At 37.6% G+C, this 16,819-nt stretch overlaps 1 protein-coding gene and 1 pseudogene across 2 annotated transcripts in view; one reads left to right on the forward strand and one right to left on the reverse strand.

Annotated features, from left to right (window-relative positions):
* The window catches only part of LOC103680228 (X-linked inhibitor of apoptosis), a 53,844-nt gene that overhangs the window by 10,759 nt on the left and 26,266 nt on the right, over positions 1–16,819 (reverse strand). Inside the window, exons 2-7 of one of the 2 annotated variants that reach the window (XM_040628308.1) lie at positions 13,673–13,786; positions 8,758–9,666; positions 7,585–7,684; positions 6,467–6,545; positions 5,722–5,764; positions 910–1,110 (exon numbers count right to left, since the gene is read on the reverse strand). In XM_040628308.1, the coding sequence (XP_040484242.1) occupies positions 910–1,110; positions 5,722–5,764; positions 6,467–6,545; positions 7,585–7,684; positions 8,758–9,634 (1,300 nt within the window). In that variant the 5' untranslated portion in view covers positions 9,635–9,666; positions 13,673–13,786. The remainder of the gene's footprint in view (positions 1–909; positions 1,111–5,721; positions 5,765–6,466; positions 6,546–7,584; positions 7,685–8,757; positions 9,667–13,672; positions 13,787–16,819) is intronic. The other variant, XM_040628300.1, reaches the window with a different exon arrangement.
* LOC103680241 lies at positions 11,714–15,095 on the forward strand (annotated as a pseudogene).

Below are 16,819 nucleotides of genomic sequence, written 5' to 3' on the forward strand. Positions count from 1 at the left end.
GGCTCGATCCCAGGGCCTTGAGATCATGACCTGAGCCGAAGGCAGATGCTGAACCAACTGAGCCACCCAGGCGTCCTTAAAGATTTTATTTTTAACTAATCTCTACACCTAATGTGGGGCTCAAACTCAACCCCAAGATCAAGGGTCGCATGCTCTACCGACTGAGCCAGCCACATGACCCTGTATTTATTTTTAAAGTAAACTCTATGCCCAACTCGAGGCTCAAACTCACGACCCCGAGATCAAGAGTCACATGCTCTACTGACTACGCCAGCCAGATGTTCCATGGAATCAGTGTATTTATAAGAAGAGGAAGAGAGACCAGAGTTCTCTCTCTGCCTTCACGGAGAGAAGGCAGCCATCTGCAAGCCTGGAAGAGAGTCCTCATCAGGAACCAAATCTCCCAGCACCTTGATGGACTTCCAGGCCCCCAGAAATGTTGAGAAATAAATGTCTGCTGTTTAAGTCTATAGTATTCTGTTAGAGCAATCTGAGCACAGTTTAAGTTACTGCTTAACACAACAGTATTAAGATTATGTTAAAAAAAAACCTTTTCTGTTAGATATATATTAAAGTATTTATAGGTAAATGATACATGGGATGCCTGGAATTTTCTTTAAAATACCATAGCAAAAAAAATTGGGGGAAGATATGAAACAAGACTGGAAAATCGTTGATAATTACTGAATCTGGTTTATGGATACATGAGGGTTCATTGTACTATTTTCTCCACTTTTGAGTATTTTTGAATTTTTTATTAACAGAAAGTTCTAAAAAATGTTTATCCTAAGGTAGATGTGAAAAGGAAAAAAAAAAAAACGAATGGGCCACAAAGTCATATAAGGTACTATCCATAATGAATGAAGTACTCTTAGGTGTTTCTTGCTTTTTAAAAACAGCCATGCATACCTTTTTGCAATGAAGTCTGGCTTGATTCATCTTGTGTATTGTCTTTCTGAGCACTCACTAGATCTGAAACCAGAATCTCAAGTGATTTATAGTTGCTCCCAGATGTCTGAATTTTTTCCTCCATTATTTTCTTAACGTCCTTGAAATTGAATCCCATTCGTATAGCTTCTTGTAACATAGGATTTTGTAAGATGGCATCATCTGAAATAAAAATTGGTGAGGAAAAAGAACAGAGTTTAAACAATTATTTTCTTTTATTTTTTTAAATATTTGATTAATTTATTTGACAGAGAGACAGCAAGAGAGGGAACATAAGCAGGGGGAGTGGGAGAGGAAGAAACAAGCTTCCTGCTGAGCAGGGAGCCTGATGTGGGGCTCGATGTGGGGCTCGATCCCAGGACCCTGGGATAATGACCTGAGCTGAAGGCAGACGCTTAACGACTGAGCCACCCAGGTGCCCCTAAACAATTATTTTCATTAACACAACTCAACAGCAAAGTACAGTTAAAAAGAAAAAGGTAAGCAAGAAAAAAAAAAAAACCAGCAAATCAAAGCTACTTTGGGAAGAAGATTTTGAAATACTTAAGTACTGAAGAATCTTTCAGACTCATAATCATTGAAAATACAGTATTATTTTGTAGCACTAAGAATTGAGATTAGGTGCTTTAAAGACTGAAGAGAAGAAAAAGTTAAGTGTTTCAAAAATGAGACTTTTTTTCCAAATCAGCTGTACTCATTAACAGCTAACCTAAGTACTTAATGGTTGGATTTCTTTCCCAAGTCGCTAACGATTATTTTGGAAAAATCCTGGGAAATAGGGGGAGTTCGCAGTCTGTGACCTTGAATGTGTGAATTTCCTATCTCTGAGACTTAGTTTCTGCAGCCGAGGGGGGTGAACTAGATAATGCAACAAAATGAATAGAAATTCACTGAAATGGTACTCAAAGTAGAAATACAGGTTATGTAGAGAACTGCTGAAAGAGGAGACTTACACCCTCCGATTCATCAATTCTACTCAGGGATTAAAAATAAGTACAAAGGTCCACCAAAAAAAAAAAAAAAGGTCCACCAAAGACATGCACAAGAATATTCCCAGCAGTGTCATTTGTAACAGCCTCAAACTGGAAACAACTCAAACGTCTACCACCAGGTGAATGGATCAGTAAACTGTGGTATATTCAAACACTACAAGGCAAGAAGGAAAAATGAACTATGACCACAGACAACACAATGCATCTCACAGATCTGATGAACAACTCATCATCATAATGACAAACCCGAGACAAAAGAACATACCATATGATTACATTTATAAGATGTTCAGAACTAATCTATGGTAATAGAAGTCAGAACATAACTGGGGGTAGATGCTGACTGGGAAAGGGGCTTGAAAGAGTTTCTGGCATGGTGGAAGTGTTTTTTTTTTTTAAAGATTTTATTTATTTGAGAGAGAGCATGAGAGAGAGAGAGAGAGAGCACGAGCAAGGGACAGGGGCAGAGGGAGAAGCAGACTCCCCACTGAGCAGGGAGCCCGATGCGGGGCTCAATCCCAGGACCCCGAGATCATGACCCAAGCCAAAGGCAGACACTTAACTGACTGAGCCGCCCAGGCACTCCTGTTCTACATCTTGATTTGGCTGATGACTACACAGATAAATGCATGTTAAAATTCATTGAACCGAATACTTCAGTCCATTTTAAACATTTTATTGTATGTGTATTATACTTCAATAAATGTTTTTTAGAAGAAGTTGGAAAGGGATTTGATTATAAGAAATATTACATGGTAAGTAAAAGAAGTAGGAAAGTAAGATTTCTGTTTGATAAAGAAAAATTTTGTTGGGGGTTCTAATGCAGATAAAAGACTATTTATGAGACTACTAAAGCATCTGAATGAGAAATAAGGGCAGAAACTAGGGCAGATCCAGTGGATTTTAGACAATATTAAAAAGGTTGAATTCATCAGACCTGGTGGTTAATTAAATGTAGAAGGATTAAGGAAAGCAAAGAGCTTAAAATGACTCAAATTACTGGGTGGCTTTGTGAACTAGGGAACTATTAATCAACCTGGGGGGAAAAGAACAGGGCTGGATTCAGTCTGAGTGATTTTTAGAAACGCTGAATTTCAGCTGCTTTCTGAGATTTCTAGGTGGAGACGTCCGGACATCACTCGTTCCTGGTTCTACTATCTGTTTTTTTTTTTCCCCCAGCTTGTTTTGCTGGCTCCTTCTGCTCCCCTGATTAGACACTGGTGATTCCTTTCCATTCCCTCACTGATCCCCCCTTTTTAACAATCTCTCTGGACACTTTCCCACCACCACAATTTTACCCTTATTTATCTGATTTGCAGGTATTAAGACCCACCTACTTAAATATCCTGCAGGTATCTCAAGGTTATCTTGCTAAAAACCAAAAGCAGGGACAACAGGACATCCACATGAAAAATTATTAAAAGGGGCCCCACCTTATACATACACAAAAATAAACTCAAAATGGATAAAAGACCTGAATGTAAGAGAAAAAACCATAAAACTCTTAGAAGAAAGCATAGATGACCTTGGATTAGGCAATGGTTTCTTAGTAACACCAAAAGCATAAGCAACAAAAAATAAGTTGGATTTCATCAAAATTAAAAATTTATATACTTCAAAGTACATTAGCAAGAAAAGTGAAAAGAACGAGTGAAAATATTTGCAAATCATGTATCTGACAAGGGACTTATATGTAAAAAACTAGAATATTTAAAGAACTCTTATAACTCAACGAAAAGATAAATAACCCAACTAAAAAACGGGCAAAGGTGATGGACATTTCTCCAAAGAAGGCATACGAATGGCCAATAAACACACGAAAGGATGCCTGACATCATTAGTCATCAGGGAAATACAAATCAAAACCACAATAAGATACCACTTCACATCCATTAGGATGGCTGTAATGAAAAGACATACAGTAACAAGTGCTAACAAGGATGTGGAGAAACAAACTGGAACCCTTATACGCTGCTAGTGGGAATGGAAAATGGTGCAGCCACGTTGGAAAACTGGCCGTTTATCAAAAGGTTAAATGTAGAGTTACTACATGACCCAGCAACTTCATGCCAAAATATATACTCAAGAGAATTAAAAACCTATGTCCACACAAAAATTTGCACACAAATGTTCATAGCAGCATCAACATCATTCCTAAGAGCCAAGAAGTGGAAACCCAAATGTCTATCAACTAACTGATGAACGGATAAAGAGAATGTGGTATTATCCATACAAAGGAAAAGTTTTCCACCATAAAAAAGAACGAAGTCCTCATATATAAGTACTACAACATGGATGAACTTCAAAGCCACATATTATGATTCCATTCATATGAAATGGCCAGAATAGGCAAATCCAGAGAGACAGAAGTAGATCGGTAGTTGTCTGGCTGGACTTCATGCTGAAGGGGCAGCAATGAGAAGGGACTGCTAATGGGTATAGGGTTTCTTTTAGGGATTATGATAATGTTTTGCAATTAAATAGCAGTGATGGTTCCACGACATTGTGAATATACTAAAAACCACTAAAGTGTACTGTTTATAAGGGTGAAATTTTTGCTATATGAATTACATCTCAATTTTAAAACATTAATCCCAAACTAGAGCAAGAGTCTCATTAGTCGTAAAAAGTACAGTATGCATCGTAAGAATGATTCCCGTCAAGAAATGTTACAGAATCTTCATTTGTGGATAATTTCAAAAATATAGGCTGGAATAAATGATTTCTTAAACTTTATTACTTATGCCCATTACAAACCTATATCAAACATTATCAAAGTGGTTCTCCTTCGTAAGCACATTTATGCACATATATATAGTTTTCTCTTATCCTGTAACCCTTAAGATACTAAATAGATGATGCCATAAGGAGTGGGGAATCAGCAGACATATTCTAAATTAAACTTTTTACTATTTTTGAAACATGATGCCTAAGTTAAGAACAAGATCTACAGTGTGATAGAGGTTTCAGAAGACCCTGTTTACAATCCTAGTTCCACTACTGATTTGTCATCTAACTGTGGGCAGGTCACTTAGCCTCCTTGACTCTGTTTCTTCATCTGAAATGTGGGGACAATGGTATCATCTCTGCTTAACATAGTATCTTTCTGGTTTTTGAAGATGTTTATGATGAGTCAATAATCTTCGGGATAAAAACCTCTACCTCCCTATCAGGTAACAGGAGATAAAGCGAACCATGCCCCTCTGTGAAGAAACTGGGGGAGGCACAAAGACGGCATGGGACAGGGAGGCAGGCAGGGCTGAGCATGATGATGGCGCATTAGTAGAGCGTTGGAGTCATGATCCTGGCTAACTCAAGAAGCACCTGGGACAAAAATACACTGAACTCTTCCCTTTGTGATTTTAACAGAAATGGCAATGGGAAGCCTACAGTTGTTGCTCCTGAACTTGGAAAAGCTAACTGCCCAACCTCCACAGGAATGTTCTTAAAATTTTATTTTTTAGTATAATTATTTTAATATAATTTTATATTATATATAACTATATAACTTATAATTTAATATGATTTAGCGTAGTTTTTAAATTTTCCAGTACAATTAATGTGCAGTGTTACATTAGTCACATGAATGTTCTTAATGTATAAATATCTGGCTTAAATTTATAGGCACCTCATTAATTCTTAGATTTACAGCAATCTCATCTCAAATAAGTACACCTTGATTACCTTGAAAGAATAAGCTTATGTCTCCACCCTATAAATAACAACTGTAATAAACTGGCAATGAAATTAAAAGTGTATTTATTTTAATAAAAATATTTACCAATTCTTTTAGTTAATGATGGTGTTTTCTCAGCAGATCTTACCTAAAACAGAAATATGGATTATAAGTTAGAGTTCTTTTTGGTAGAAGGCAATTACCTCAATTTGAAAAATTACACTAATCGTGAATTTATAAATTGGCTTTATTCCAATTTAACATACGAAGGTTCTCAAGAGGCATAACATGATAAAGCTAGAAGGAAGTTAAAAGATCATCTAACCCAATCCATTCACTTTACAAACAAGACGCTGAGGCTCAGGGAGATAAAACAACTTAATTGAGGCAAGAGAGTTCATGGTAGGGCCATAATGGCAACTCTGGCCTCCCATTCTACTCCATGGCTCTTCCCACATGGTACCGATACCTTGGCTGCCCCTGGCCACACGGTCAATTTAGACACGTTTTTGAGATTTAAAATACTGTCTATGAAAAGTTTACAACTATTTATGAGTATAAAACACATTATACACAAAAGTCTAACTTCAGAAAGCTGAGGGATTAAGTATTTTAGTTCTTCAAGCCCATTTTCATTTACAGTGATAGCTAAATCAATAAGCTCATGGTGATTCCCTTTTCATAAATCTGCTTCAGGTTAAGAATAACAAGCATTCCTTAAGATCTCCCCTTTAAGGCTCACCATATATTATTCATTTAAGATACTATACTGTGAATTTTACACCAAGAAATCATTGCAAAAGAAATTAAATAACATTTAAAAATATGTATTCTACAATATGTGACTTACCATAGAGTCCTCAAGTGAATGGGTTAAATGAATATTGCTTACATATTCTTGTCCCTTCTCTTCTAACAGATATTTACACCTAAACAATTAAAAGAAGGTTAAACTTTGGTAGCTGATAAATTAGTAAAGTATAAGTAAAGATATAATCTCCATGATCTTAATTCCATTAACTTGCTTTTTGATATTTCTAAAAAGCTGCAAAATGAAATGTTATCCAATTCCTTATCAACTGTCATTTTAAAGTTAAAAAAAATGTCCCCTTTATTACGCTACTTTGCCAATCTTAGTGAGGCAAAAAATACCAACCGGAGAACTTTCAACTTTTAAGCAAGTTATCAAATTATCGCCTTAAGACATACAATTTTTTTTTCAAATAGTTGATCTTAAATTTTATTTAGAGTATTAACCAACTGTACATTTTGAAGGAATTCTTTGGGCTTTCAACCTTTCCTTTTAAGGCTTTTTAAAGTTAAGGTTTATTTTCAAACAATCGCTCTGAAGTTTTAAGTTATACTATTTTGCAGGCCAAAAATTCTACACCACTTATATATATGTATACTTTATTTTTAAAGAAGATGGCAAAGAGACATTTAGAGGATGTCATTATCACTCTAAGATGACATTGATTGTAAGAAGTGTGATTATTTTATGTACCACCAATGCCAATTAAATTATGACCCACTACCAGATGTGTCCTCCTTTCAAGAATTTGAAAATGTGAACGACTGTATGTCTTAGAATCAGTGAGATATAGTACTATTTGCTAGGGGATGTGATGGGTTCTTAGGGAAAATCCTTGGCAACAAGGGCTCTCTTGTGCCTATCGTGAAAAGAGCCTACTTCCAATAACAACAAAACTGTATATTCCTAATTTGATGTTTAGAAACCGAATCATCTGAATGCCACAGATAGAACATATAAGCAACAAATGCTCTGGTCACCAGAGAAGGCTTAGGGCTTTTTTTTTCTATAAAGTAGGTGACCCCATTTTTATAAACCTGGTGTGAACTGCAAGCCATGGTGAAGGCAAAAATAGTTGAGGTGAAAAGTTATTCAAGATTTTCCCACTGCAAAGTGTCTAACTTGCCTGTTCCTAAATAAACATTTAAATGCCTTACCCTGGATACCACTTAGCATGTTGTTCCCAAGGGTCTTCACTGGGCTTCCAATCAGTTAGCCCTCCTCCGCAATGAAAGCATTTTACTTTATCACCGTCCCCTAAGAAAAGACACAAGGAAAAATACACGCATTTGTGCAATTAGAAGCTTACGCAAAAATCCCCCCTTTAACACCATGGAATTAATCATTTCTAAATTACATGAAAATCTTAGAGCTTCAAAAAAGACGCTCAAATTCATATCCAAGTAACAAACATGACTGTTTGAGGAGGAAATACACAGTAAACTCACTGATTCAATTTGAGGCATTTTACAGAAGGCGAAAATAAAACTGCCCAATTTTCATGTGAAAAATTACAGTTGTTACCTTCTTTCTAACATGTCATTTGGGGCAACCAATACTACACTTTTCCAAACTGTGAAACTTTAACAGTGAAGTTCAGCATAACAAAATTACAAAGTAAGGTTCTCTAAGGTTATAGCTACACGACACTCAACAAACCTTCAAGATTACTGTAGGAGATTATGTAAATAAAATATTGAAATAACTAATATTTGGCACTACTCAATCCTAAAATAAATGGGTCAGATATATAATGGTGTAACTTATCTGAATACTCCTGGAAGCCATCACACTAATGGCCCTTCCTGACAAGGTGACAGCAGTCCATTTGAGAACTGCTTACTTGAAGCAAGAAGGCATCATACAGGGCAGCTTTCAAATATATAGTCTATGTACTAAAGGCAGATATCAATTTTAATATCGGCCAAACTAAACTCTCTAAGGTTGACTCTTTTTATGAGGTGTAGAAGAATGCATGTAATACAAGTACTGAGCACATATAGTAGGTGCTCAATAAGTGAGAGTTAATATTACTGTCAGATCCATTCTTCTATCAGGGAGATCTATCATCTTTTGCATATCACCCTTCTCCAAAAAAACAGTCACATAAAGGTAAACATAACTCATAATATGGTAGCCTTTCTCACATAAATGTAGTGGTTACATTGCAGATTCACCGTAAGGGTTCACAGATTAATACTGATGTAAATAATCATGCCATCCTACACCTAAATATTTACCAGTTCAAGGGGCTAAAGGAATCTACTTTTTAGGAGCACTGGGGAAAGTTGGGAAGTTATTCATTAGCCTGGTTTTATAATAAAGTTTACCTAAAGCATAAAATCCAGCTCTCGCAAGCTGCTCCTTGTTAACTGAGTATATCCACGTCCCAAAAGTAATGATCCGTGCTTCATAATCTGCCATGGCTGGATTTCTTGGAACATTTGTTGAATTTGGGTAATTCCTATCAGAACTCACCACATCAGATTCACTTCGAATGTTAACATTCCGGCCCAGAACAAAAAAGCAGTTAGGAAAGTGTCGCCTGTGCTCTGACCATGCACGATCGCAAGGTTCCCAATTTTTCAGTTTTCCACCACAACAAAAGCACTGCACTTGATCATCAATACCTGTGTAGTAGAGTCCAGCACTAGCTAACTCTCTTGGAGTCAAGTGGGCATAGTCTGGCCAGTTCTGAAATGACTTCAATCTAGCTTCTTCACTATACATGGCAGGGTTCCTTGGATATATGGTGTCGGATATATCTACGACCTGTCCAGTTCTCAAAAGATAGTCTGCATGAGTCTCGGATGGCCTGTCTAAAACAAAATGATTTCTGTTTCCCAGGTAGCTTTCCGCTTTATACTGACCATTTTGGATACCCGGATTTGTAGGTTGTGCAGCAGCATTTTCAAAATAAAAGCCATTGATAAATCTGCAATTTGGGGATACTTTCCTGTGTCTTCCAACTGCCGAGTCTCCATATTGCCATCTATCTATTGCTGCATGACAACTAAAGCAACGCACGGTGTCTCCTTCACCAGTATATAGAAAACCAGCTCGTGCTAGTGTTGATGCGGAAACAGGACTACTACTTGGGAAATTAGCAAAAGTTTTTAATCTATTAAACTCTTCTACAAATTCTTCATCCTTATCGATGTCTGCGGGTACACAAGTTTTAGATCCTTCAAAACTGTTAAAAGTCATCTTCTCTTGAAAATAGGACTTGTCCACCTTTTCTAAAAAGAGAACATTACATTAGGAAATCCAAAATGTGAAACACAGGCAATATAATTTTGATATTAGGAGCTAACAAATTACCTACTGATGACGTAAAATTAATTACACAATCTCAAAGAAACACCCTAATTCTAAATACTAGAGCTCTACATTACCACGATTCAAGTTATAGAGTAAAAACTAGCATTTTCATTTTTTAGAGGAAAGTAATATTTAAGCAGGTAGAACTATTCATTTTTAATTGCTTATTTTACATAAATATGGGAACTATGTGATACAGAATATATTAAAATTATTAACCATGTAAAATTATTAGAAAAAACATAAAAGCATAAAATATGCAGATTCTTAAACTCTATGCATAATTGTTGTAATGGATCATTATATATTCAAGGCATCAAAGTTCAGTTTTTACAATTTAAAAAAACCCGTATGTTCAGAATGTTAATGAATTAATTTTTAGTATTTCTTTACTTTTCTGCTTAGCAAAAGGTATTTTTTTTTAAAGATTTTTTATTATTTATTTGACAGAGATAGAGACAGCCAGCGAGAGAGGGAACACAAGCAGGGGGAGTGGGAGAGGAAGAAGCAGGCTCATAGTGGAGGAGCCTGATGTGGGGCTCGATTCCGTAACGCCGGGATCACGCCCTGAGCCGAAGGCAGACGCTTAACCGCTGTGCCACCCAGGCGCCCCAGGTATTTGAGTTTTACTCACAATATTGGTTCCAATATGCCCTTTAAGAGCATCAAATGTTTCTGATTTTCATGCATATGAAAACTGGACTCTTGTAGTCCATTTTTTGTTGGAATCGGATCATTTCAGATGTATATATTACCGCCCTCTAGAGGGTAGCTCTGGAAAAATACTAAGTATGTGTAGACCTTAATTGCAGTTACTTTTGCTATCAACTTCCCATGGTCAAGAAACAATCTGTTCAAATGGAAGAGAAGTACTACTGCAGCCTCATTAAAGCTGCCAAATTACAGCTGTGTAACATTTAACCCAGATAAAATACTAAAAGGAACTAGCTGGGTTATGAGAAGGGTGGCCAGATAATTTATCCTCCAAACCTGGACACTTTGGAAAGTGAAAAATGATGCTACTAATAATTACACTCGGACAACAGGCATAAATCAGGGTTGCCTCAGGCAAACCTGATTCTCAGAATCTCACACTGTTCCTCATACTGTGTTCAGTATACGCTTGGAAAAAAAAACGGTCACAGTAATTGTCTCTACTTCATATGTGCATGAATTGATTTCTTGGGAAGAATTAGCAGCCCTGGCATTATGCTGGCACAATATGTCTTGGAACATTATCTCAGAGTAAGGTTCAACACAAGGCTTCTGTCTTGCAGGCTGGCAACACAGTTCAGTCTTTCCTGGCCTTGTCAATTTACAATGGTAGTAATTCATATATACCGCAAGAGCTGAGGTGTATCTGCATACAACGATTTTTGGAAGAGAGACTCCGTGACTCTTCATTATTATTTCCCAGACGTCTGAAAACATTTTGACACTAGCTTCAAGACCCCTTGTTCAATCAAGTGTAAGCTGGATGGCAAAAATCAAGATTCAAAGAAACCAAGGCTGGCTGACAGGCTGAGATGAAATTTATTAGGGATATTAAACATTACACTCTGACTTTAGAAATCTGTTGCAGAACTAAAGGAAAATGGAAACTTGGTTTGGAAAGAAGTCATGTGAAGGCAAACCTCTAGATTAAAATCTTGGGATTTTAGTTAATTAAAAATTCCATTATGTGGGGTGCCTGGCTGGCTCAGTTGGTAGAGCATGAGACTCTTCATCTTGGGGTCATGCGTTCAAGCCCCATGTTGGGCATAGAGCTTATTTAAAAAAAAATTCATTATGAGCCAACATTACATGGCTACTAAAAAAGAAACTTAAAGCAATTCCAGGCTGCATTAATGTTCAGATGTACAAGGTCCAGACCCAATTCAGCTACACACTGAATATTATTTTCAGTACTGAAAACACTTCAGAAGGAACATTAACAAAGCGTCATATCTATAGAGAGCAATGAGCATGATGAAAATGGTGTCCAATGAGGAACAGGTAGAAGAGCTGAGTGTTTATCTCAAAGCGAAAAAAAATGTGGGGAGAGGGCCGTAGAGGACAGAATAATTACCGTTAGCTAAGAGGCTGTTATATAGGAAAGGGATCCAAATTCAGTGTAGTTTGAGGACACAGTCCAGTCAATGAATATAATTATAGCCTGCAGATTTTAACCCAATACCAGGAGGAACAGTTACAACAATCAACAGCAGTGCAGAATGGATTGGGGTGCCTTGTAGATTTCTCCCATCATGAGAAGGCACTTGGGCACAGAATAGGAAGCACGACAAAAGTCTATAATGACCCTGAAGCATTAATGCTCAATATAATCCAAAACATATGAAAATTACCTTCTCTGAAGTGCTAAGTTTTATTTCTCAGGTCAATCAAAACAGACAAGTATAAAATCAAGGATCTATTCTCATTTCACAATAGTGGACATTTTGTATGGTTCAAGGAGTCACCCCATTTCAGATATTATTACATAAAACTCCATCATTCAATAATAGCAGGAGAATCTCTATTTGAAGCTTTCAAGTGGAGACCTCATCTTCCCAGGGGTTATTTCCATGCTAATAGTTTAGATTTCACTGTTTTGAAAAGCAGATATTTATTCAGAAGCACCCAACTGAACACTACATATACTTATCAGAGTGTGAGCTTTTGTTGAAGGGTGTGAAAGCAGAATTACCAGAGAGGTTAAGGGTGAAAGGGAGAAAAATGACTGACAACAGATAGAAACGTTGGGATTGGTGGAAGGCACCAAAGGAAAGGGATGAGAGAGAGGATTTTTTTTTTTAAATAAAGTATTTAAGTGAAATGAAGGTACAAGAGATGATACTTAGAAAATAAGTATATATGTAGCACAGGAATTGTGAATAGAGAAGAAAATGGGGTACGGATATCGGAGAAGGGTGATAAAAAGCTTTGGATGTGAAAAGGTCTAAGTGCAATAAAGTACGCTGAGATCATTTATGCTTCGCTGTGAAAGCACACTCAGGCTTTGTATTGGGTAAGCACAAAGGTACGAAGGCACACAGAGAAAGATGTCAAAGACCGCTCTGACATTAAAGAGGCTAGGCAGTCAGTAATCTTGGGCGGAACGGTGGTTGGGAAAAATGGTACTATGGAAGCCAACACTGGCACAGAAGAATCAGCACGCAGTGTTTATATGACGGGCATGGAAGATTTCAAGACAGGGAGATGTTGTGTTTAAAATATACGCATACCAAAAAAATACACATACATGTACATATGCATACATACACAGCACACATATATATTTAGCCTATTCAACTGGGTAAAGACAGCCACATAAACCCCACCTACCGGTATCTGCACACAATACAAAAGTTCCTATTTTCCTCAGGCTTTTATTACTAAAGTTGTCAAATACACAGAAAAAAGATTTTAATGGGGAAAAGGACATAAAATAAGATGTACATTAGACTGCTACTGCATGAAAACATATACTCATGGATAAGACTTGTTTTTTTAATTTTTAAAAGTTTTATTTATTTGACAGATTTGACAGAGAGAAAGAGCGCATGCATGTGCAGGAGCATAGGGAGAGGGAGAATCAGGGTCAGGGAGCCCGATGCAGGGCTCAACCCAGGAGCCTGAGATCACGACCTGACCCGAAGGCAGATGTTTAACCGACTGAGCCACCCAGGTGCCCCTGGATAAGACTGTAAGGTAATTTTTTAAAAGTAAACTCTACCCCAAACACAGGGCTTGAACTCATGACCCGCAGATTAAGAGTCACATGCTCCACTGACTGAGCCAGCCAGGCACCCTCCCCCTTTTTTATTGTAAGGTAACTTTTATTAACTGGGTAAATTACATTAGGGTGGCAGGAGTACAGGTGATCCTTTTCTCCAGAATGTCTTTTTTCCCCCCAAAAATGTCTTTAATAATATTTTCACTTACAGTCTCTCAGGTTGGCGCTGTTGGCCGGGATCAGGAGCCCAGGCCCAGGTCAGGAGCCCAGTCATGGGGGAGGTGGATGGGCTAACTGCCCTCTCATCCTCCTCCACTGGAGCCCTGCAGAGAGGGAGGGAGGGAATTGTGTCTCTACCTGCTGCATTGCCAGACCACTCCTTGCTGCCCTGCGAAGCCCTGTGGAGCTCCGTGAGGTCGAGCACTGAGATCCAAGCCACCTCTACAGGTGCATCTGGTGAGCTGTGGATTCCTGGGCTGCAGCTGAGTGTGCCCACACGCCCGCCTGGCATTCCAGAGAGGCAGCCCGGCACTCAGCATGACTGTGGCTGCAAGGGCATCCTGGAGGTGAAGAGCAGGTCTGGCAGTGGATTTTACTGTTTTTTTTTCTAGAACGAGGAAAACTTGGGATATTTTAAGGAGTTTTATGGATTACTACAACATGTTCATAAAATACCTAATGTTGACAATTTATTAGGCTATGCTTCCAGGGAGACTTACTACTTATAAATGACAACTATCATAAAGGTGTTTCAACAGACAACCCACTGCTTAGGATTTTTATACAGAAAAACGAAGAGGCAGATTAACAGTGCCTTTGGTACAGACATTCTAATGAAGAAGGAAAATGTTTTAGTCAATGCATTGTGTTCTGTCAACCACAGAAAAAAGCCACATCCAGTTATCAGTATGCCCCAAGACTTTAGACCTGCATCTTCTATTACGGACATGAATATTCTCCTAGAAACACATCATAGGGTTAGTTTATCTTTACAAACACAGCACCGAACATTTTCTAGGACTCTGTAGCCAGGATGATTTCAGAAAGTCTACAGGAGACACAACATAGTTTAGGTAAGTCCCAGGGATCTTTAACATCCTGGCTTGTTCCAGGAGATCTGGTTCATACCACAGGGTTACTGGATATTAATGATGAAGTTTCAGAAGTTAATGGCATAGAAGTTTCAGGAAAGAGCTTTGATCAAGTAATAGGAGGAGTGTAAACAGTTGCAATTTCATCATAACAGCAAGACAAGTAAACCAGAACAATGTTAGGAACAGTAGGACTAGCGTAGGAACAGTAGAGCTAGCAGCTCTAGCTAATCTACTGATAATAGCCTTCTTGGCTATCCACAGCAAATTAAACCACATGTTGACCAAAGGATGAAGACAGTGATGAAGATGACATTATTACTAAAGATAATGGTATGCTACGGAAGATTCCTAAAGCTGTTCCCACTACCAGAAAGCCCGGAATGGTTAACACACACAGAACAAACTTCATTTTGAGTCTGGACAAAATAGTTTTATTCCTTCTAATTGAGTTTAACATCCCTAGCAAGTGGCATGAACAGAATCTGAAACACATGTACCAGATCAAAAACTCTTAGAATATGGAACAATCATATTATGAAATCATCACTCAAATGTTTTCTGAAGATGTCACAGGACTTGTAAATATGACTAGTTGAAGAACTTTTAAACGTCTGAGTCAATGACCTGGAACAGGCATGAGAACAATAGTGTTGCAAGTTTAAAATGTTATTAAAATAAATAGAAACAGAAAGTAGATTAGTGATTGCCCACAGCTGGGGCAGGAGGGGAATAGGGAGTGACTGCAAATGGTTACTGGGTTTCTTTTCAGAGTAATGAAAATATTCTAAATTAGACTGTAGTGATGGTTGCACAATTGTGAATATACTAAAAGCAACGGATATGTACATTTTAAAATTAATTTTATGGTAGGTGAGATAGACCTTGATAAAGCTGTGTAAATGCTAGTTTGGCAATTGTCAGCATAAACTGGTAGATCAGAGGTGATCTTTAATTTTTAATTTTATTTTTTTTAAGATTTTATTTATTTGAGAGAGAGAGACACAGCCAACGAGAGAGGACACACAAGCAGGGGGAGTGGGAGAGGAAGACGCAGGCTCCCAGCAGAGGAGCCCAATGTGGGGCCCAATCCTAGACAGCTGGGATCAGGCCCTGAGCCAAAGGCAGACGCTTAACGACTGAGCCATCCAGGCACCCCTGATTTTTAATTTTTTAAAAAAATTTTCAAGTAAATGCTATGCCAAACATGAGGCTTGAACTCACAACCCTGTAATCAAGAGTCACATGTTTCACCAACTGTGCCAGCCAACAGCCCTGGATCAGAGGTGATTTTAAGGCTAAAACAAAGAGACCTTTGCAAATGAAATCACATGCTTTTAATATGGAAAACTAGATATTACTATACATTTTCATAAATAGGTGAGAAGACAAAATCACGTCTATTTGAAGCGGTTAAATATTTAACCTGTTACAAAGATCCTAGTTAATTTTTCTTCCAACTACATTCTTTAAATTCTAATATGAAGTCTAATTGTTATCTCTTTTGATACTCTGAGGACCTCAGTTCATATGCTCCCAATATTTTATTTCTTAATGTTCTTCTGTTCCTGATCATTACAAATCATGTTCTGAAATGCATTTTTTCTAACTTCTAAGAAATCAAACCAATTGGCTGTTTCTAGGAGTTTCTTTCCATATTATAAAGCACTGAAGCTATGTTTCTGAATTATGAAATTCTGTGAGTTTTTAACATCCACTTTGTTCATCTTACGGCTTACGTACTTATAAACTAGTTCCAAATAGGTATAATTTGTTATGAAGTGCAGTTAACTGTGCTGACTCTGGTAATACAGCAAACTCTCCTTTCTTTTTTTTCTTATTTTAATTTTTTAAATTATATTATGTTAGTCACCATACAGTACATCCCTGGTTTCTGATAAAAAGTTCGATGATTCATTAGTTGCGTATAACACCCAGTGCACCATGCAATACGTGCCCTTCCTTACTACCCATCACCAGTCTATCCCATTCCCCCACCCCCCCCTCCTCTGAAGCCCTGTTTGTTTCTTAGAGTCCATAGTCTCTCATGCTTCATTCCCCCTTCTGATTACCCCCCCCTTCTTTATCCCTTTCTTCCCCTACCAATCTTCCTAGTTCTTATGTTCCACAGATGAGAGAAATCATATAATTGTCTTTCTCTGCTTGACTTATTTCACTTAGCATTATCTCCTCCAGTGCTGTCCATGTTGCAGCAAATGTTGAGAACTTGTTCTTTCTGATAGCTGAGTAATACTCCATTGTATA

Source organism: Ursus maritimus (assembly GCF_017311325.1).
Source record: "Ursus maritimus isolate PB19 chromosome X unlocalized genomic scaffold, ASM1731132v1 scaffold_X1, whole genome shotgun sequence".
NCBI lineage: Eukaryota > Metazoa > Chordata > Mammalia > Carnivora > Ursidae > Ursus > Ursus maritimus.